Consider the following 20,866-nt stretch of genomic DNA (forward strand, 5'->3'; position numbering starts at 1 on the left):
AAGCAGGAAATAAGGAACTTCCTAAGACTAAGGTAGTGGATCAATTAGAACTCTATGTATGGAGCTCCAATCTTGTTCTAACATTACATAGTAACTCTTCAAAGGCCCGATAATTACCCGATTCTACACATATATATTAAAAAAAAAGGTTTGAGTGACACACAGATTTAGGGAGGGGGCGAAAAAAACAACTTAACACAAAGTATTCTCATTTTCCCCAAAACTTAAATCAGAAATGCATGAGGGTGTCTTTAGCTTGCCTTTCAGGCAACAATAATATGCTAATTTCAAGCAACAGCGAGCCCCACTGTCCAATCTCTGGATAGGAAAATGGGCTGTAGTAAAGTACGCGGGTGGATGGGCACATAAGGATGGGGAAGGCAGAAGTGTACCGACCCCCTCCATTCGGTCTCCCTGCACTGAGTGTTGTCCCGCCTTCTGCATAAGCACAGACCCTAAAGCCAAGCTTGGGGAGACGCCACTCGTGGGGGGGGCGGATTGACCGGCAGTTCCACACTCTTATCGGTTCTGCCGGGTGCTCGGTGACCGCTGCTCGTTCTCCCCTCATGCGAGTTCGTTCACATCGCGTGACAGAGGAGACCCCGGGGTCCCTCAAACTAAGTCTCGAAAAGTTTTGAGGAGATTTTAGGAACTCTCTTCCGTAGTAGAAAGGATGTGCTGTGGCTCTCCGAGGACAAGAAATAGAGTGGATTGGGAAAGGCCAACATCATCGAATTAGGTTTACGGGCTCTGGGGAGGATGGGAATTATGATATTAAACGTAAACCACATCACCTTTCAGATCTCCAAAATAGGAATTCTAGTTGGCTAAAAGGGATTTCGAAGGTTTAGATAAAGGAGCGCTACCTGGTTCGTATCCAACTTCTGGTTTGCCGAGCTCACTCTCTTCTCTGCCCGCCGGTCTCATTTCACTGCTAAGAGTTCCTGACTCGATGGTTAAGGTGTCACTTTCTGAAACTGTCTTAGCTGTCCACTGGTCTTTTTGACTTCGGATCTTGTTCAGTAATTTTTTTAACACCACCTTAGAGCGGGCTGGCTGGGTCTCCTTTGCTGTCGGAAGAGAAATATAGGTACTTTTAATAAACATGATTCAATAGAGCCAACCTTCCTTCAAAACATTCACTGAAATAATTACATTCTACCTTGATTTCAGCAACCTTTCCTTTAAGCTCTCTGTTTAGAAGAACAACAAGAACATTTCCCACTAAGCACACTTAGTTCTTCCTCATACCTAGTTTCACTACACTTTTCGGGGGGAACATTGGGAGGGAAACAGGGAATGCTTTAGCATGGGAATCTGGATAGAAACTCAGGAACCTGTGAACATAAGAAAGGGCAGGAGCGTTGTGAAGCAACTTTTCCATATAGCGCGGTTCGTTGAGAACATAACCCCTAAGCTGCAGGACAACCGAGTGTGTGTCTTTCAACAAACCAAAGCATTTCTGCAGGGCAGTGATGCCAATTTTTATTCTCAAATCGGTTTTCAAATGTTCTTTACATTATAAAAGGCTTGTCTAGGCTATTCCACGAATTCACCGTAGTGATGAAAATGCTGAAACAACCCCGACGAGAGGGTCAAACGCTTGAACGTTCTGCTAATCCTCACACTTTTCCAGAGCCTCGTCAGGATACCGAGCAACTTCTCACTGGCAGTATTGCTAAATCAGTCTATTCTAATTTCATACTTGTCTCCTTCTGTTCTGGCCTCAACTGATCTTTGAAATTCTTTCAAGACCCACGATTGATAATGGAGCCAAGCTTAAGAGTTTCTTACTCTTCGCCTTCCCTGGAATGTGTTGTTTCCTCCTCGGACGTCGGTTCCTGGGTCCACGGGCTCACTCATCTGGTCCGGCTCCAATGACAGATCCAGTTCTTCATCTTGGTTTTGTTCCAAAAAGGCTGGCAAAGGCTCGGGCTCGAGGTGCAAAATCAGGTCTCCTTTCACCTCTCAATAGAGAAACACAGTCACATGTTTCCATTTCAAATGGAAGAAAACCCACTTTTTTTATTTTATTTTTTTTTACAAGTCACCAGAGACACAAAAACCTGGCAAATCTGAAAAGGAGAGCCTCTCTCAAACTGAAACTTCACCTCAAAGCCAAAGGAAGCTCTTTGATTCTTTCAACACAGGAGCCCACTTCTAACCAGGCAAAGGGCTCGAAACGCGTGCATTGATGACAGTTCAATTAAAATCTTTCAAATGAATCTTACTCCTGTCTGCGTTGTACATGTCTTCAAAGGCAAATTCCAGCTCTCTCTGCCAGTCCTCTTTCAATTCAACCCGCCTGTGGGGAGGTTCAAACAGTTGGGGGGGCATCTGGGCCACGATCTGTCTTCTGCGGGCCAGGTCCTGTTGCTGCAGCTGTTCCAGTTCTTTCATTAGCTTCTCCCTGTCCTGCAAGCACAAGGTGAAGCCGTAAGCGGCTCGGTCGCTTCGGGGCTGTGGAAATTCCCTCCTGCCAACGCAACTGGGGCCACCGCCTCCCTGGCTTGGCCAGCAGTGACCCCGGAGGGAGGGGTGGCTGTCGAGGCCAGTGGCCCAGAAGGAGGGGCAGGCTCCCTTTCGAGTCTGATGACCGGCAGGCGCAACCGCATTGGCCATCGGAACTTCTATTCTCGGACGCGGAGCAGCGGGAAACGGGGACGGAATCTACCGCTTGCCCCCGGCTTTGGCCACCCATCTTTAGGGAATCAGAGGTTTCTAGTCTTCCCTGCGGCTACTGCTTCTTTCCTCCCCAGTAGCCGATCTGACACATCCCAGACCGTCTAATCTCGGGCGCCGCACGGGGTATTCCTCTAGATGGCTAACTTGAATTTTATTTAGCTGCTGGCTTCGACTCTAACTCAAAGGATTCCTTTCACTAAAAATGCATTTATGAACTCTACTGTTTCGGAATCCAACCTCAGTGATTTTGATGGACGCCAAAACAGTAAGACCGTGTCAGCTGACACTATCCGATTTCATTTATTAGCAGGCTCACCTGTACATAAAGCCAACACTAAAATTCTCCAGATTAAAAAGAAAATAAACTTACTTTAAGCAGTTATGACTTTTTTTATTTTAAGAACCTACAGTTGCCATCCCTTTTGGGCAATAAAATGTTTTTTAGCTGAAGAGGAATTTTTTTTTCCCCAAGAAACTGAGGGTGAGTTGATGGAAAGAAGAAGGATAGAACTGAATAGCGTAGGCATTCTTCTAAGCAAAAGAGCATCACTGCCACAATCTCCTACTCTTGCACGGGGCTCCCACCTCTCAATCAGTGGTATTTATGGAGCACTCTGTGTGAAAGAGCACTGTACTAAGCAGTGTAATCCTGCACACTGTACTAGAGGCTTGGGAAAGTACAATAGAGTTGGTAGACATGAGCCACACTGCCTATTAACCAGCATTTACCAAGAACTTCCTGATGTCACGGTACTTTCAGAGGGGGTTGGGTACAGAGTTAATCCTGGCCCTCAAGGTGCTCTACACAGTGAATGCCACATTCAAAAGAGCACACCACCACAAACTGGAGTGACAGAAGACGATGCACACAGCATAGTGTACATTTACATCTTAAAAACAAGCTCTCCATGTTTTGCACATTTGTAGACATTACACAGATACCGTTAGAGCCCCTTTCCTGGCACCAACACCACCAGTACACGTCAGCCTTTGGATCCGAAACGCCCCCGATCTCTGCTTTAGGGTTCTGGGGATAAGCGATGAATTAGGAGTCCATGGAGCCACATACTGACAAGTCAAAAAAGGTTCCCTCTTCCTTTAAAACCATCACCCCAACTGAGCCTTCGGCAGATACTGCTGACGCCCTCTCATCCGTGCGCGCTTGCCGATTAACGGCCCCTTCGTATCGTCCCTCCAAATCCTGGGAATGTTCAGATTGCTAAGGAGGCAGTTAGGTCGGTCTCTCTCCCCCCCTCCCTCTCCTCTTCTCTCCTGCCGAGTCACGAAACAAGATTGGCAGCAGACTCCATTCCGAGGTTTCTCATTCAGCTACTTCCAGTTAAATGAATTTATTTTTGAGTTTTGGCCTCTGGTTTCCAAGGGGAAGACAAATCCCCTTGGCATTTCAATACTGCTTTTAACGAGATATGGAAAACCCAATTTATATACCCTTCCCGGATTGCTTTCATTTGCACCAGGTTACAATACAAGGGTTTTTCATCGTGAGAGAAAGCACTAAAAACGACGACATAGTAGTACAGGAAGCCCAAGAACCAGAAAGCAATCACCATTATCCTAATCCAAAGAGATTGCCGGTAGCAACATTGTCATTGGTGGGGTGATGAAATGACCATGCCTGGAAAAAAGGATCTGAGGGTGAACAAATGCTTCACTTCAATTAAGACTCTAGCTTTTTATCTGAGGCGACACATTAAACTCTAAAATTATCTATTTATTCATGCATGGGACCTCATTAGTTTATTTGGCTATTACCATTTTAAAATAATTGTGTATGTGGCGGGGGAGGGGGAATCACCTCAGTTCATTTTAGTTCAAATATCTACACACTATTTTAAGAAGTGGCTAAACAACGACAACAATAATAATTTAAAAACTTGGTACCACCTCCTGGGAGTAAAGCTGTGAGCATTGATAACGCTCTAAAATTCCTTCGCCCATGGGCTTATAAAACCTCGATTCTTTTCTGGGGAGGTAAGAGGCCTGTTCACACTAGTTTTCTTTTCACCTTGAGGACAACACTGAAATAACTTGGCCATTCAGCTTTTACAGCTGGAGTTCAGAATTTGTTTCATTAGGCTAGACATCCTGAAAAATACTTATTTGAGCTGGGGGAAAATACGATTTAGTCACCCCAGGAGTATGAAAGAGGCATTCACTGTGATCTAACACACATTCCACTTTTAATCATTTTTTCCCATGACTCCCAAGCGCCCTGGAGACAAAAAGCCATAGTATCTAACACAGAAATGTAGCAGAGACAATCCCAAGGCTAATGACTTATCTCGAGGTAAAAGACTCACTTGGGTGACTGAAAACGGAGAAGCCACATTATGACTACTAAGCAAGTCTTTCATTTATTCATTCATTCAATAGTATTTATTGAGCGCTTACTATGTGCAGAGCACTGTACTAAGCGCTTGGGATGAACAAGTCGGCAACAGATAGAGACAGTCCCTGCCGTTTGACGGGCTTACGGTCTAATCGGGGGAGACGGACAAGACAAGAACGATGGCACTAAACAGCGTCAAGGGGAAGGAAACATCTCGTAAAAACCGATGGCAACTAAATAGAATCAGGCGATGTACAATTCATTAACAAAATAAATAGGGTAATGAAAATATATTACAGTTGAGCGGACGAGTACAGTGCTGTGGGGATGGGAAGGGAGAGGTGGAGGAGCAGAGGGAAAAGGGGAAAATGAGGCTTTAAGCTGTGCAGAGGTAAAGGGGGGATGGCAGAGGGAGTAGAGGGGGAAGAGGAGCTCAGTCTGGAAGGCCTCTTTGGAGGAGGTGATTTTTAAGTAAGGTTTTGAAGAGGGAAAGAGAATCGGTTTTGGCGGAGGTGAGGAGGGAGGGGCGTTTCCGGACCGCGGGAGGATGTGACCCAGGGGTCGACGCGGGGATAGGCGAGACCGAGGGACGGCGAGGAGGTGGGCGGCGGAGGAGCGGAGCGTGCGGGGTGGGCGGTAGAAAAGAGAGAAGGGAGGAGAGGTAGGAAGGGGCAAGGTGATGGAGAGCCTCGAAGCCTAGAGTGAGGAGTTTTTGTTTGGAGCGGAGGTCGATAGGCAACCACTGGAGTTAAGAAGGGGAGTGACATGCCCAGATCGTTTCTGCAGGAAGATGAGCCGGGCAGCGGAGTGAAGGATAGACCGGAGCGGGGCGAGAGAGGAGGAAGGGAGGTCAGAGAGAAGGCTGACACAGTAGTCTAAGTCTTTGGCACGCCTTCGGTGCCTGACAAGTTTTATTTTCGATATCCTCATTGATGACTGATGTGATTTGGAGAATTATGCTTTTGCCTGCAAAATCATGTGGCTAATTAACCAGATATCTTATAACTGGCATTTTCTGACAGCCACAGTAGCATACGGTGGTGTCTTCCCCACAGGAGGACTCCACTCAAACCTTAAAGAATTGTACTTTTGATCGTTAAATCACAACCAAGTGAACGTGGACTTCGGTTTTCTACCCAACTCCCACACAGCCACAGTAAACACACAAGGACCTTATCCGCCCGCCAGCTTAAATTTCTCATTTCTAGCACATTCATCATTAATGAAACACACTGGCAGTGAGACATGTTTCTCAAAATATGAGGCTGTCCATAAAAAGGGAGAAAAACAATTAGCGGCTCCTAGAGTTAATGCAGTCAGAAGGGAAGGGGGAAATAGCTTTATTCTAGTACCATACTTCATTTTCCCTTTATTCAGCCCATTCACAATCCATTTTGTAATTCGAGAACTTCCATTAACTTTGTTCACGTTTACCATTAATTTTATCCAGTTCGTTTTCCATTTCACAGTTCACATTCATCATTATGAAGGAGAGTTCGGCTTTTGCTTACTTGAGCCAAATGGACCGCTTTCAATGCGTGAATTCCCCGGAGACGGGCCTTTTCAATTCTCTGCTTCTGCTCTTGTGCTCCTTCTTTTTGTAGTTCTTCCAATCGTATAGCTTCCTCCCCGGCAGCTAAGCGAGCATCTGGCTAGCAATCAAATTAAAAGTTTACCACTTCACAAAAACCCAAGCGAAAAGACTATTAGAGTAACTTCTAAATCTCATGTTAGTCTTTCGAAAACTGGAAGACGGGGGGATTGGCGGCCAGAGTAAAAGGTTCAGTTATTCTGAGAGCTTTCAAAATGCCTAGTGGCTGAGTCTTCCGCTGCAAAACTGTAAATGCAGCCATCCTCCAAAATACACGTGGAGGCCATAATCCTGTCTGGAAAGCGGTAAGATTGGTTTAGCACCAAGGGTAGTGAAAACCATAATCAATGCCAAATTGGTCAGACAAGCCCTATCTAACCTAGCATCCCAACGCTAACAGCAGTTCATTCATTCAATAGTATTTATTGAGTGCTTACAATGTGCAGAGCACTGTACTAAGTGCTTGGAATTCCAAGAAGTTGGGAGGAAGTGTGATACAGTAACCACGAAGCACAATGCCACTTCGGTAGGCATGCCAGTGGAGTTAAGAGAAAACCACGGTTACTAACTATATATCCAGTTCTCATTCATTTATTCAATTGTATTTACGGAGCACTTTGTGCAAAGCAACGTACTAAGCACCTGGGAGAGTACAATATAACAATAAAAAGACACATTCCGGGCCAACGGTGGGCTTGCGTAACTCGGGAGTTGCAATCTAGCAAAACCCTGCATTAGGAAAAACTTGTGTTTCAGAACTCACTGCGTCCCCCGCCAAATCCCACCGGCACAAATGAAACACTGTATCCAAACAGCCTTGTCTCGCTGGACACAGGGTTAATTACTTAACAGCATTAGGCTCAAAAGGCGTGCTGAAAATGGTCGTTAGAGTGCAAACCCCTTGTGGACTGTGAGACTTCCAAGGGCTGGTACAGTGCACACAATGAATGCTGCTGCTATTATTCCTGGAAAAACTAAGTACACCATAGTAGCCCAAAGGATACGGAGAAAAAATGAGCGTGAATATTCAAGCTGTAGTTGGCAAGCGACACCTGAATGACAGCACTGGATTTCAATACGTTCGGCTATTTGTCTCACATTTTATTGGGCTCCGATATCCCTTCCTGAGCAATAGTGTCACTTGGCCATATAAGGAAAGGTAGCTAAGTCCCTACACTTGTACAAGATAAGTACATTAAAGTAAAACAGATTGAACTTTTCACATGAAATATATCAAGAAACATGGTTATACTCTCTACCTAGGTACATACACACTAAATACACCTAGTCAATCACCTGTTCAACACCCATTTCTCTATCCACGCAAGGTTCGAGAAGATGATGATGAGTAACTGAAAAGCTATTTGTGTTGTAGGTCTTGGCTGTAGGCACTCTCTTCAATTCAATATTCTGAAAAACAAAATTTTTCATTAGTACCCAAATGGCTACCATGTATCCTAAGCAATTTAAAATTACTTCATGTCTATAAAAAGATTTAAAGGCGCTCACTTAAAAACTGCATTTTTATAATGTATCAAAAATCACTTACTCCCCAGAATAGAACATTTCCCAGGGCCTTAATTGGGACTAACAAACTAATGGTAGTTCCTCCCACTTGCTTTCATTAATTTCACAGATTGGCCTGTCATTCCTTAATTAAAAAGGGGATTCATTTTTTAAAATCAGCCATATGTAAAAACATCTCACATTATGAGTTGTCTCAGCAAACTACAGAAATCTCGCTATATTTATTGGAACAGTGAAGAGCACACTCTATCATCACCAGGCCGCTTTCATTGAGGTAATTATAACACTGCAAAACAACATCTAAAATGATCAGTTTACTCGTTCTCAGAGCTTAAGGATCTGTTCAAAAAGTTTGTGTTCTACAAGCTTCCAAATCAGTAAAAAGAATATCTGCTAACAGCATCCAACTACTGCGGAGGAAAAAAATCGTGCTCACTCCCCTCATCTTGACTCTTCTCATCATTTTTATTCAGATGGAAAAATGATATTCTGACTGGTTTATAAAAGGATTTTTACACCACTAAAGCCAAAAACATCAAAAGAGAGGGGTATGAAAACACGACACTCCTCAAGGCCAAATCACCAATGAATCATTTTGATCACGACGGGGTTTGCTGCACAAAGCCATGGACAAAAATGGAAAAACAGCTTCCAAAGCACATGATCTCTAAAACAGTAGATGGGATTTTGTTTAAGGATCACCACGTCGAACCACCGCACATTAAGGAAACGTCACCAAACTATCACCATGCGTAATATTTTAATGCTTTCCAACTGTGCTGTTTTGCTTCACCTCTCCTTATTTTTAGGCTATAATAATCACTACTACTAAAAATAGTGTTATTTGTTAAGTACCTACACTGTGTCCAGGAGTGGAGAAGATATGAGCCTCCAGGGAGCAGAAGTCATGTCTAATTCCCATTTGTACATTATTTCACAGTGCTACGTACAGTAAGTGCTTAATAAATACAATCACTACTTCCCTTCTGGTATCTCTTTGTATTTGCAGGCAAAAGCAGCATTTCCAACTCAACATGACACAACGGTGAGAAGGAAAAGACAGACCAACATCCAGTTTTCATGAACAAGGCAGGGAGAAGATGGAACAACTTAAATAGGGATGAAAATTCAGGCACAGGGTAAAAAACAGATCCGTAAATGGGCCCAATGCCAAAGGAGAAAGAGAATCAGTTGATTTAGTCTCTTCAACGTTTCCACAGAGTGCAAGCTTCCTGGCAATACTAGTTAAATCCCCGAAGAAACGAGTCAGCAGAAAAATGGTATATTTCTATTTCCAACATGAGGTCTCCTGTTTCCACAACAGCGATGCTGACAAATTCAGATTCTTTGAAGTTCAATTTAAACTTCATAAATGAGTTAAGATTTTACTTTCCTCCAAATGCTCCCCAAGGAAAGGAAAATTATTTTAGATGATCAACATTATAATGTTAGTTACAAGAATCTCTGACCATATATTAAACTAATTGTTAAAAACGAATTAAAATGAACATTTAAAAGACCAATTATAGGCTAGAAAACACTCAATTCCCACCGCTGAACTTAATCAGGAAGATTACCTGCTGCGAACCTTATTTTGCATCATTTTAGGAATATATAATTAGGATGGCATCATTTCTTTGAAATACTTGATATTTTACATTAAGATTCCCAAAATGAATACATTCCAATTAAATCAACCACCTCGCCCAAATGTTAGAAAGCAGTTGCAAAAACTTCCCAATTAGGAGCTGGTTAGGGCTGGCAGAGATGTGAAAACTAACTCACAAGAATGTAAGTTTCCTCTCAATAATAGGACCGTACTAAACAAATAGCGACCTCATTTTCATTTGGTACTATGACTTCCACAAAAGCCAAAGGTCAATGTTCTCATCATTAGGGATTTACAAACGAGCCTCAGAGTCCTCAAGGGTGACCCTCAATCTGCCTGACTCGAAGAAGGCTTCATTAACGTGCACAAATTCTATGCTGGCGCTATGGAAATAAGGAAATTAAGAGTCCTGGGCTCTTGTCAAAGGCTCCCCTGAATTGCTCTGTGACCGTTTAGGTCGTCAGCAGATCAGCCGCCCCACTGAGGCAATATTTTGACGATCGATACCACACATTACAAAAATTCACCATCAACTTCCTAGGCCTTATCATTACCTTCAAGAACAAGTTCACAGTCCCCTTCTAACTCAGGGAAATTGCAAGGAATGCTTAGGACATCTTATCCTAAGCCCTCAGTAGCCCTCAGCGTTGGCTGGGAAGAAAGCAGGTCCAAAAAGGACCCACCCCTTTGTCTCTCCGCACCGGTTGCCGGCCTGAGCCCGTTGTCTCTCTCTGACGATTCCTTCTTCGTTTCTAGAGAGTGGAAGAGGGGACCAGGTTCTTCCTGTATCCCTCTTCCTGCTCATTTTAGTTTCTGAAGGCTGAAAACTATCCAACTCACCTCAAAAGGATAAGGGGAAGGAGGTGGTAAACTTGCTATTTTTGCAGCTCTCTCTTTCTCCACACGCAACGCTTTCTGACGTGCTCTTACGTGCCTGGAGCGAGGACAGGAGAGACATTATAAAATGAACTGTGCGTCTGGTAATACAGTACCCTGCAAAAAAAGCAAAGGTAAAAAAGGTCCAAAAATATGAGCTGAAAAAGTGCTAAGAGATTCTCTTACTCTGTCAACATCACTGCACCTACATCACTCAAAAGAGATGGCAGACTCTCCTACGCTCAGCTTCCTCTATAACCTATCACTTACACTTTCAAACAAACTCCTCATCATCAGAACAAGCTTAAATATCCTCACAGGTCACTGAAAGTACCCTAAGAGGTATCCCAGACAAAAAAGATAGAGTGACACTGAGAATCAGCATGGCCTGGCGGATAGAGCACGGGCCTGGGAGTCGGAAGGACGTGGGTTCTAATTTTGCCTCTGCCCCTTGTCTGCTCTGTGATATTGGGCAAGTCACTCAACTTCTCTGCGCCTTAGCTAACACCTGTAAAATGAGGGTTAAAACTGTGAACCCATGTGGGACCTGGAGTGTCTCCAACCTGACTGGCTTGTATGTACCCCAGTGCTTAGTACAGTGCTCCGCGCACAGTAACCGTTCAATAAATACGAATGAATGAATGCCTGGCACATAGTAATCACTGACATACCATCATATCAAAGAAACAAAACCCCCCAAAACGGGTACAGTTTCATGCCCGTTGCAGCAGCTCAAATATGTAATATTTTTTACCTTATTCCCACTTTAGGTTTTTACACGAGCCCAGTCAGACAACAGTTTTTGAAACGTACCATAATTACTAGCAAAGCAGATTGGATTCCAACCATAACTAGAGGAGAAAAACTTCATGCATCACACCTACTCAGCAAGCTTTCTTGGAAGAAAAATAGGTGCACTTACCAACATTTATCCTAAGCAACTTGCTTAGGTTGTAATAATAAAAAATATCCATCCCTTTTGTAGTCATACATTCTTTAATTTCCCAGATAAACCAACGCCTTACCACGTTCGCTCTTTCAGGAGTTTATCTTTTCGCTTTTTCTGTTCTTTCAAAGCTTCTTTATGTCTCTCCTCTGCTCTCTGCTGCCTTTCTGCTGCTTGCTTTGCCACAGCACCAAAATCAGGCTCCTGAAGATTCAAAGTTACTTCGTGACTCTCTAATTATGACCAAATTTTTAACCAGACACAATCAATGCAACAGTGCCTTGCTTTTTATCCAAGACAAAATAACCTTAACTTTGGTCATCACTTCTCTGCCTAACAAGATTGGATCAAGACCCAAATATCAATTTATAAAATTCTAAATGGCAATATTAAAACGCTCTCCTTTTCTCTCCAATCGAACCATAAGAAGTAATTTTAATGGTGGTGGGGTGTTTGATGAATGTGCTTATTTCTTCTACCAATCGGTAGTATTTGTTGAGCACCTAACGTAGCGCTGTATGGAGCATCTGGGAGAGTACAAGGGAGGAAAGGCTTTCACTGGGGCCTTAAAACTCATTTAAGAGACACACTGGAGTTGCCTGAAAGGTGCAACTAAATTTGAAGATTTTCATTGCAAGAATAAATCCTTTTTGGGTCCCAATCTACCCAGAGGATGCTCGATGTTTAGTGCTAAAACTGAAACAGCATTTGTTGGCACACAGAGTCTGAAGTCGCATACCGCGAGACCCACCCCAGGAAACCAGATATCTGCTCAGTACAGAGCATTTTTGGGTTCTGGCCCCCAGGCACGCTTTAACCTCCTCCACCTTTCTTGCCACCCTAGACGTGCCTAGGGGCAGGTGGATGAACAGAACGCAGAGCCGCTGATACCTCTGAAAAATCCTACGGAACACACTTAGGGCACCTGCCATTTTTCGGCCCCGTGGTGCCGTTCAAAGCACTGGAGCGGTGTGGCCCGATGGAAACAGCATGGTTCTGTGTGGGAAGTCCTAGTCCTTCCTTCCCCCACTTTCCTGCTGTCTGCCCTGGGGCAAATCTTTCTAGGTCTCAGTTTCTCCATCTCTAAAATGGGAAGATGATGCCTGTTCTCCCTCCTTTCCTTAGATTACGAGCCCAGTGTGGAACGGGAATTTCACCCAATCTGATTATTTGATATCTGCCAAGGTTCAGCACATCGCAGGAACTTAATAAAGCCTATGGGTATTAAAAGAACATACTAGGGTAAACTCTTTATGTGCGAGGGCCTTGTCTAGTGCTTCTACTGTACTTTCCCAAGCGCTTGACACAGTGGGAGTTCAATAATTGCTATTACTACTGCACTGCAGGACAGTGATTTTCCAAGAGTCGTTGTTAGAATTATGCTTTACGCTCTAACGGAACCCAACGGATCCATGCCTAGAGCCTAGCTGTCCCCAACATAGCCGAGGTGCTTCTTCTTGACGACCCGCTTTCCCCGTGATCCAATCCAACAGACTCACTGGGCTCTATTCAGTCTCTACGAATAGGTTACAGCCTCTTCGACCGTCCGCACCAAAACGGCATCGAGGTCACATTGGAGAACTCCCGTTGAGCTCATTATGCAGCACCTGCAACTTCGATGTCATTCTATTATTTGATAAGAACAAAATCTCGGGGCTTGCTTACATTTTCCTTCGCATGGCGGTGTCCCTCTCCCACGGCTTTCAAACTTGCGAGATACAGTTTTTCCAAATCTTTAATCTTTTGATTTTTTGCTTCATGCCACTCTGCCTTCAGTTCCGCCGCCAACTGATTCAAGTGCTGATTTCTCCTCTGCTTTACTTCTTGTCTTATCTGAAAGGCGATGCACCTTTCCTGTTCTCTGACCTAAAGAGAAAAAGGATGCATCGGGCTGGGTGACTGGCTGACCTCAACATTTTTTGAGAAACCATTTTGAAACATCATCGCCTTCACCCAAATTGCATTTTCTCCATTCATGCCTATTCTTTTGGCTATTCACTGCAACCGTACACCTTGCTCAAAGCAGAACGCTTCCAGAAGTTAGAAAAAAATCCCTGGAAGCGATTGCTAGGGCTCTTCAAATGGCAAGTACCAATGATCTTTCATAAGTGGAGCATAAAAAAACGCTAGTGTCATTCTCCTTAATCAAGAGAGAGTACGCTGGCAGATCACGTTAAACAAATTCCCTGAGACCGTGAATGAAGAAGTGATTGCAGGGCGCCGCCGACATCGTCACACGGAGCCAGCGTGGCCTAGTGGAAAAAGCATGGGCCTGGGAGGCAGAGAACTTGAGTTCTAATTAAGAACTTTATAAAAACCACAGTTAATATGTCTTATTCTATAGGATGCCACGTTAAGGCCCCTAATTCTTCCTCAATAATCTGTTCCAGTATCAAACAGTAAATTGCTTTTAGGTGTATTTTACATCTATCTGCTGCAACTGAAGCCCATTTTTTGTTGTGTTTTCCACAGAACCAGACAACACTCCTCCAACTGGCAACTCCAGAAGCAGAGCACCACAGCTTCCAAGGCTCATGAGAAGAGGTGTGAACATGGCTCTTCCCCGACAACTCCTCTCGCCCCCGACTCAGAAGCCCCTTCCCCACCCCCTCCCTCGCCTCTATGGGATCCGAGTAAAAGCCAGGCTCCATGAGCGGTAAATAGGCTGATGATATTCGCTAATGGTGGAAGTCCTTGGCTAGAAATCATCAGTTGTCCATTTCTGACTGCTTAATTTATTCAGAACTTTCTGAGCACACTAGAACTGTGGGCCCTTAATCGGGCTGCTTTCAAAAGCCTAGTTTAATAATAATAATAATAATAATAATGTTGGTATTTGTTAAGCGCTTACTATGTGCCGAGCACTATTCTAAGCGCTGGGGTAGATATAAGGGAATCAGGTTGTCCCACGTGGGGCTCACAGTCTTCATCCCCATTTTACAGATGAGGTAACTGAGGCACCGAGAAGTTAAGTGACTTGCCCACGATCACACACTTTCTACAAATAGTGCTTTAAAGAAGGGCCCTTTTTCGATTTCTGGAAGATCGAATTCTTCCTAAGTGATTAAGAAGGGGCCTTACCTGCAACAATCTTAGTTTTTTCCGTCTTTCATAATCTTCCTTCAGGAGCGAGGCTTCTTCATTGGGGCTAAGCCTCAATCTCCCAACTTTGGCCACTTTTCTTTTCATTTCTGCATTTACTGACCAGACAAATTCTGCGCCAAAAGAGAGCGTTTTGTTCATAAAAGCCAATACCAAGCAACAAAAGATTTTATCGTGTAGCCGACGATCACAGGCGGCCATGAAATAATACCCTTCGTTTTGAGCTCTTTCATTCATTCAATCGTATTTACTGAGCGCTTACTGTGTGCAGAGCACTGTACTGAGCACTTGGAAAGTACAGTCTGGCAACAGATAGAGACAATCCTTACCCAACAACGGGGGCAGACGGACAACAAAACAAGTAGACAGGCATCACTATCATCAGAATAGATAAACAGAACCATAGATAAATGCACATCATTAATAAAATAGGGTAATAAATAATATCTGCAAATAGGCACAAGTGGTGTGGGGAGGGGAAGGGGGTAGAGCAGAGGGAGGGAGTAGGGGCAATAGGGAGGGCTCAGTCTGGGAAGGCCTCCTGGAGGAGGTGAGCTTTCAGTAGGGCTCTGAAGAGGGGAAGAGAGTTAGTTGGGCGAGAGTTATGCGTTTCAACAGTATTTCAAGCCAGTTAAAGAAAAGGAGGAGTCCAAACTGACTTTAAAAAATAAAAACTGTAGGAAAAGGGGCAAAATCTTGGGGAAACTGAGGCATAGCGGAAAGAACAAAAGGCTGGGAGTCGGGAGGCTAGGATTCTAATTCAATAGGATTCAATACGATTGAACACTCTCCCAAGCGCTCAGTCCAGTGCTCTGCACGCAGTAAATGCTCAGTCAATACGACTGAACGAGGGAACGCTCTGCACACAGTAAGCGCTCAAACAATACGATTGAACACTGTCCCAAACGCTCAGTCCAGTGCTCTGCACACAGTGGGCGCTCAATCAATACGACTGAACACTCTCCCAAGCGCTCAGTCCAGCGCTCTGCACACAGTAAGCGCTCAATCAATACGATTGAACAGACTCTCCCAAGCGCTCAGTCTAGCGCTCTGCACACAGTAAGCGCTCAATCAATACGACTGAACGAGTGAATGCTCTGCACACAGTAAGCACTCAATCAATACGATTGAACACTCTCCCAAGCGCTCAGTCCAGCGCTCTGCACACAGTAAGCACTCACTGATTGAACACTCTCCTAAGCGCTCAGTCCAGCTCTCTGCACCTAGTAAGCACTCACTGATCCAACACTGTCCCAAGCGCTCTGCACACAGTAAGCGCTCAAGGACTGCACACTCTCCTAAGCGCTCAGTCTAGCTCTCTGCACCTAGTAAGCGCTCACTGATCCAACACTGCCCCAAGCGCTCTGCACACAGTAAGCGCTCAAGGACTGCACACTTTCCTAAGCGCTCAGTCCAGCTCTCTGCACACAGTAAGCGCTCAAGGACTGCACACTCTCCTAAGCGCTCAGTCCAGCTCTCTGCACCTAGTAAGCGCTCACTGATCCAACACTGTCCCAAGCGGTCTGCACACAGTAAGCGCTCAAGGACTGCACACTCTCCTAAGCGCTCAGTCCAGCTCTCTGCACACAGTAAGCGCTCAAGGACTGCACACTCTCCTAAGCGCTCAGTCCAGCTCTCTGCACCTAGTAAGCGCTCACTGATCCAACACTGTCCCAAGCGCTCTGCACACAGTAAGCGCTCAAGGATTGCACACTCTCCTAAGCGCTCAGTCCAGCTCTTTGCACACAGTAAGCGCTCACTGAACACTGCCCCAAGCGCTCTGCACACAGTAAGCGCTCAAGGACTGCACACTCTCCTAAGCGCTCAGTCTAGCTCTCTGCACCTAGTAAGCGCTCACTGATCCAACACTGCCCCAAGCGCTCTGCACACAGTAAGCGCTCAAGGACTGCACACTCTCCTAAGCGCTCAGTCCAGCTCTCTGCACACAGTAAGCGCTCAAGGACTGCACACTCTCCTAAGCGCTCAGTCCAGCTCTCTGCACCTAGTAAGCGCTCACTGATCCAACACTGTCCCAAGCGCTCTGCACACAGTAAGCGCTCAAGGACTGCACACTCTCCTAAGCGCTCAGTCCAGCTCTCTGCACCTAGTAAGCGCTCACTGATCCAACACTGTCCCAAGCGCTCTGCACACAGTAAGCGCTCAAGGACTGCACACTCTCCTAGGCGCTCAGTCCAGCTCTCTGCACCTAGTAAGCGCTCACTGATCCAACACTGTCCCAAGCGCTCTGCACACAGTAAGCGCTCAAGGACTGCACACTCTCCTAGGCGCTCAGTCCAGCTCTCTGCACACAGTAAGCGCTCAAGGATTGCACACTCTCCTAAGCGCTCAGTCCAGCTCTTTGCACACAGTAAGCGCTCACTGAACACTGCCCCAAGCGCTCTGCACACAGTAAGCGCTCAAGGACTGCACACCCTCCTAGGCGCTCAGTCCAGCTCTCTGCACCTAATAAGCGCTCACTGATCCAACACTGTCCCAAGCGCTCTGCACACAGTAAGCGCTCAAGGACTGCACACTCTCCTAGGCGCTCAGTCCAGCTCTCTGCACATAATAAGCGCTCACTGATCCAACACTGACCCAAGCGCTCTGCACACAGTAAGCGCTCAAGGACTGCACACTCTCCTAGGCGCTCAGTCCAGCTCTCTGCACATAATAAGCGCTCACTGATCCAACACTGACCCAAGCGCTCTGCACACAGTAAGCGCTCAAGGACTGCACACTCTCCTAAGCGCTCAGTCTAGCTCTCTGCACCTAGTAAGCGCTCACTGATCCAACACTGCCCCAAGCGCTCTGCACACAGTAAGCGCTCAAGGACTGCACACTCTCCTAAGCGCTCAGTCCAGCTCTCTGCACACAGTAAGCGCTCAAGGACTGCACACTCTCCTAAGCGCTCAGTCCAGCTCTCTGCACCTAGTAAGCGCTCACTGATCCAACACTGTCCCAAGCGGTCTGCACACAGTAAGCGCTCAAGGACTGCACACTCTCCTAAGCGCTCAGTCCAGCTCTCTGCACACAGTAAGCGCTCAAGGACTGCACACTCTCCTAAGCGCTCAGTCCAGCTCTCTGCACCTAGTAAGCGCTCACTGATCCAACACTGTCCCAAGCGCTCTGCACACAGTAAGCGCTCAAGGATTGCACACTCTCCTAAGCGCTCAGTCCAGCTCTTTGCACACAGTAAGCGCTCACTGAACACTGCCCCAAGCGCTCTGCACACAGTAAGCGCTCAAGGACTGCACACTCTCCTAAGCGCTCAGTCTAGCTCTCTGCACCTAGTAAGCGCTCACTGATCCAACACTGCCCCAAGCGCTCTGCACACAGTAAGCGCTCAAGGACTGCACACTCTCCTAAGCGCTCAGTCCAGCTCTCTGCACACAGTAAGCGCTCAAGGACTGCACACTCTCCTAAGCGCTCAGTCCAGCTCTCTGCACCTAGTAAGCGCTCACTGATCCAACACTGTCCCAAGCGCTCTGCACACAGTAAGCGCTCAAGGACTGCACACTCTCCTAAGCGCTCAGTCCAGCTCTCTGCACCTAGTAAGCGCTCACTGATCCAACACTGTCCCAAGCGCTCTGCACACAGTAAGCGCTCAAGGACTGCACACTCTCCTAGGCGCTCAGTCCAGCTCTCTGCACCTAGTAAGCGCTCACTGATCCAACACTGTCCCAAGCGCTCTGCACACAGTAAGCGCTCAAGGACTGCACACTCTCCTAGGCGCTCAGTCCAGCTCTCTGCACACAGTAAGCGCTCAAGGATTGCACACTCTCCTAAGCGCTCAGTCCAGCTCTTTGCACACAGTAAGCGCTCACTGAACACTGCCCCAAGCGCTCTGCACACAGTAAGCGCTCAAGGACTGCACACCCTCCTAGGCGCTCAGTCCAGCTCTCTGCACCTAATAAGCGCTCACTGATCCAACACTGTCCCAAGCGCTCTGCACACAGTAAGCGCTCAAGGACTGCACACTCTCCTAGGCGCTCAGTCCAGCTCTCTGCACATAATAAGCGCTCACTGATCCAACACTGACCCAAGCGCTCTGCACACAGTAAGCGCTCAAGGACTGCACACTCTCCTAGGCGCTCAGTCCAGCTCTCTGCACATAATAAGCGCTCACTGATCCAACACTGACCCAAGCGCTCTGCACACAGTAAGCGCTCAAGGACTGCACACTCTCCTAAGCGCTCAGTCTAGCTCTCTGCACCTAGTAAGCGCTCACTGATCCAACACTGCCCCAAGCGCTCTGCACACAGTAAGCGCTCAAGGACTGCACACTCTCCTAAGCGCTCAGTCCAGCTCTCTGCACACAGTAAGCGCTCAAGGACTGCACACTCTCCTAAGCGCTCAGTCCAGCTCTCTGCACCTAGTAAGCGCTCACTGATCCAACACTGTCCCAAGCGGTCTGCACACAGTAAGCGCTCAAGGACTGCACACTCTCCTAAGCGCTCAGTCCAGCTCTCTGCACACAGTAAGCGCTCAAGGACTGCACACTCTCCTAAGCGCTCAGTCCAGCTCTCTGCACCTAGTAAGCGCTCACTGATCCAACACTGTCCCAAGCGCTCTGCACACAGTAAGCGCTCAAGGACTGCACACTCTCCTAGGCGCTCAGTCCAGCTCTCTGCACATAATAAGCGCTCACTGATCCAACACTGACCCAAGCGCTCTGCACACAGTAAGCGCTCAAGGACTGCACACTCTCCTAGGCGCTCAGTCCAGCTCTCTGCACATAATAAGCGCTCACTGATCCAACACTGACCCAAGCGCTCTGCACACAGTAAGCGCTCAAGGACTGCACACTCTCCTAGGCGCTCAGTCCAGCTCTCTGCACATAATAAGCGCTCACTGATCCAACACTGACCCAAGCGCTCTGCACACAGTAAGCGCTCAAGGACTGCACACTCTCCTAGGCGCTCAGTCCAGCTCTCTGCACATAATAAGCGCTCACTGATCCAACACTGACCCAAGCGCTCTGCACACAGTAAGCGCTCAAGGACTGCACACTCTCCTAAGCGCTCAGTCCAGCTCTCTGCACCTAGTAAGCGCTCACTGATCCAACACTGTCCCAAGCGCTCTGCACACAGTAAGCGCTCAAGGACTGCACACTCTCCTAGGCGCTCAGTCCAGCTCTCTGCACATAATAAGCGCTCACTGATCCAACACTGACCCAAGCGCTCTGCACACAGTAAGCGCTCAAGGACTGCACACTCTCCTAGGCGCTCAGTCCAGCTCTCTGCACATAATAAGCGCTCACTGATCCAACACTGACCCAAGCGCTCTGCACACAGTAAGCGCTCAAGGACTGCACACTCTCCTAGGCGCTCAGTCCAGCTCTCTGCACATAATAAGCGCTCACTGATCCAACACTGACCCAAGCGCTCTGCACACAGTAAGCGCTCAAGGACTGCACACTCTCCTAGGCGCTCAGTCCAGCTCTCTGCACCTAGTAAGCGCTCACTGATCCAACACTGTCCCAAGCGCTCTGCACACAGTAAGCGCTCAAGGACTGCACACTCTCCCAAGCGCTCAGCCCAGCTCTCTGCACACAGTAAGCACTCACTGATGGAGGACACCTGTCCCAAGCGCTCAGTCGAGCTCTGTGCACGTAGTGAGCGCTCAATCAATCCCGTAAATTGAGCGAAGGGCTGAAGCAGGACCTGCTGCGTGGAGGCCCGTTTCCCGACAAGCACCGCGGCGGGCAGGGGAGCCGCTTCCGGTCTCTCCCTCAGGCCGCTCCCCGCTCTCCCCCCCGCCCTATCGCGACAGAGCCGACACCGCCGACACCCCCCCGAGCCCGGGGAGGAAGGGGGGAAACTCGGGGGTCCGCTCCGGCCGGGGAGCCCCCCGTCCCGCGCCCTCACCGCCAAGGCGCCTCGGCGGAAACCAGGCCTCGTGTCGTCACTTCCGGCGTCCCAACCGCCCGCCCGCCCCGGACGCGCATGCGCCGGCCCCCCTCCTGGCGCGCCACGGGAGGGTCACGTGGGAGGCCTGGGCCTGCCCTGTCCCTTTCCTCCTCCTAATAAATAAAATTGGTGCTGTCTGTGTGTGTTCATACAGTCTCATTTACGGAGTGATCATTCATTCATCCATTCAGTAGTATTTATTGAGCGCTTACTATGTGCAGAGCACTGGACTAAGCGCTTGAAATGGACAAATTGGTAACAGAGAGGGGCA

At 47.2% G+C, this 20,866-nt stretch overlaps 1 protein-coding gene across 1 annotated transcript; it reads right to left on the reverse strand.

Moving 5' to 3' along the window:
- Positions 1-1,006: 1,006 nt before the first annotated feature.
- Positions 1,007-20,457, reverse strand: LOC114805884 (centrosomal protein of 295 kDa-like). The gene is made up of 10 exons (XM_039914891.1): positions 20,253-20,457; positions 14,666-14,799; positions 13,250-13,450; positions 11,664-11,788; positions 10,603-10,696; positions 7,923-8,036; positions 6,547-6,687; positions 2,232-2,415; positions 1,795-1,967; positions 1,007-1,070 (listed from the first exon to the last, which is right to left on the reverse strand). The coding sequence occupies exons 2-10, from the start codon at positions 14,771-14,773 to the stop codon at positions 1,032-1,034; spliced, it is 1,179 nt and encodes a 392-aa protein (XP_039770825.1). The 5' UTR covers positions 14,774-14,799; positions 20,253-20,457; the 3' UTR covers positions 1,007-1,031.
- Between the last annotated feature and the right edge of the window lie 409 nt (positions 20,458-20,866).

The sequence above is a fragment of the Ornithorhynchus anatinus genome, chromosome 20, assembly GCF_004115215.2.
Source record: "Ornithorhynchus anatinus isolate Pmale09 chromosome 20, mOrnAna1.pri.v4, whole genome shotgun sequence".
Taxonomy (NCBI): domain Eukaryota; kingdom Metazoa; phylum Chordata; class Mammalia; order Monotremata; family Ornithorhynchidae; genus Ornithorhynchus; species Ornithorhynchus anatinus.

Coding starts and splice junctions, on each gene's coding strand:
- LOC114805884 (XM_039914891.1), bottom strand. CDS start 14,773: ATGAAAAGAAAAGTGGCCAAAGTTGGGAGATTGAGGCTTAGCCCCAAT. Junction 11,789..13,249: donor ACCGCCATGCGAAGGAAAAT/GTAAGCAAGCCC, acceptor TTGAATCTTCAG/GAGCCTGATTTTGGTGCTGT. Junction 8,037..10,602: donor CTTCCCCTTATCCTTTTGAG/GTGAGTTGGATA, acceptor TTTGTTTTTCAG/AATATTGAATTGAAGAGAGT.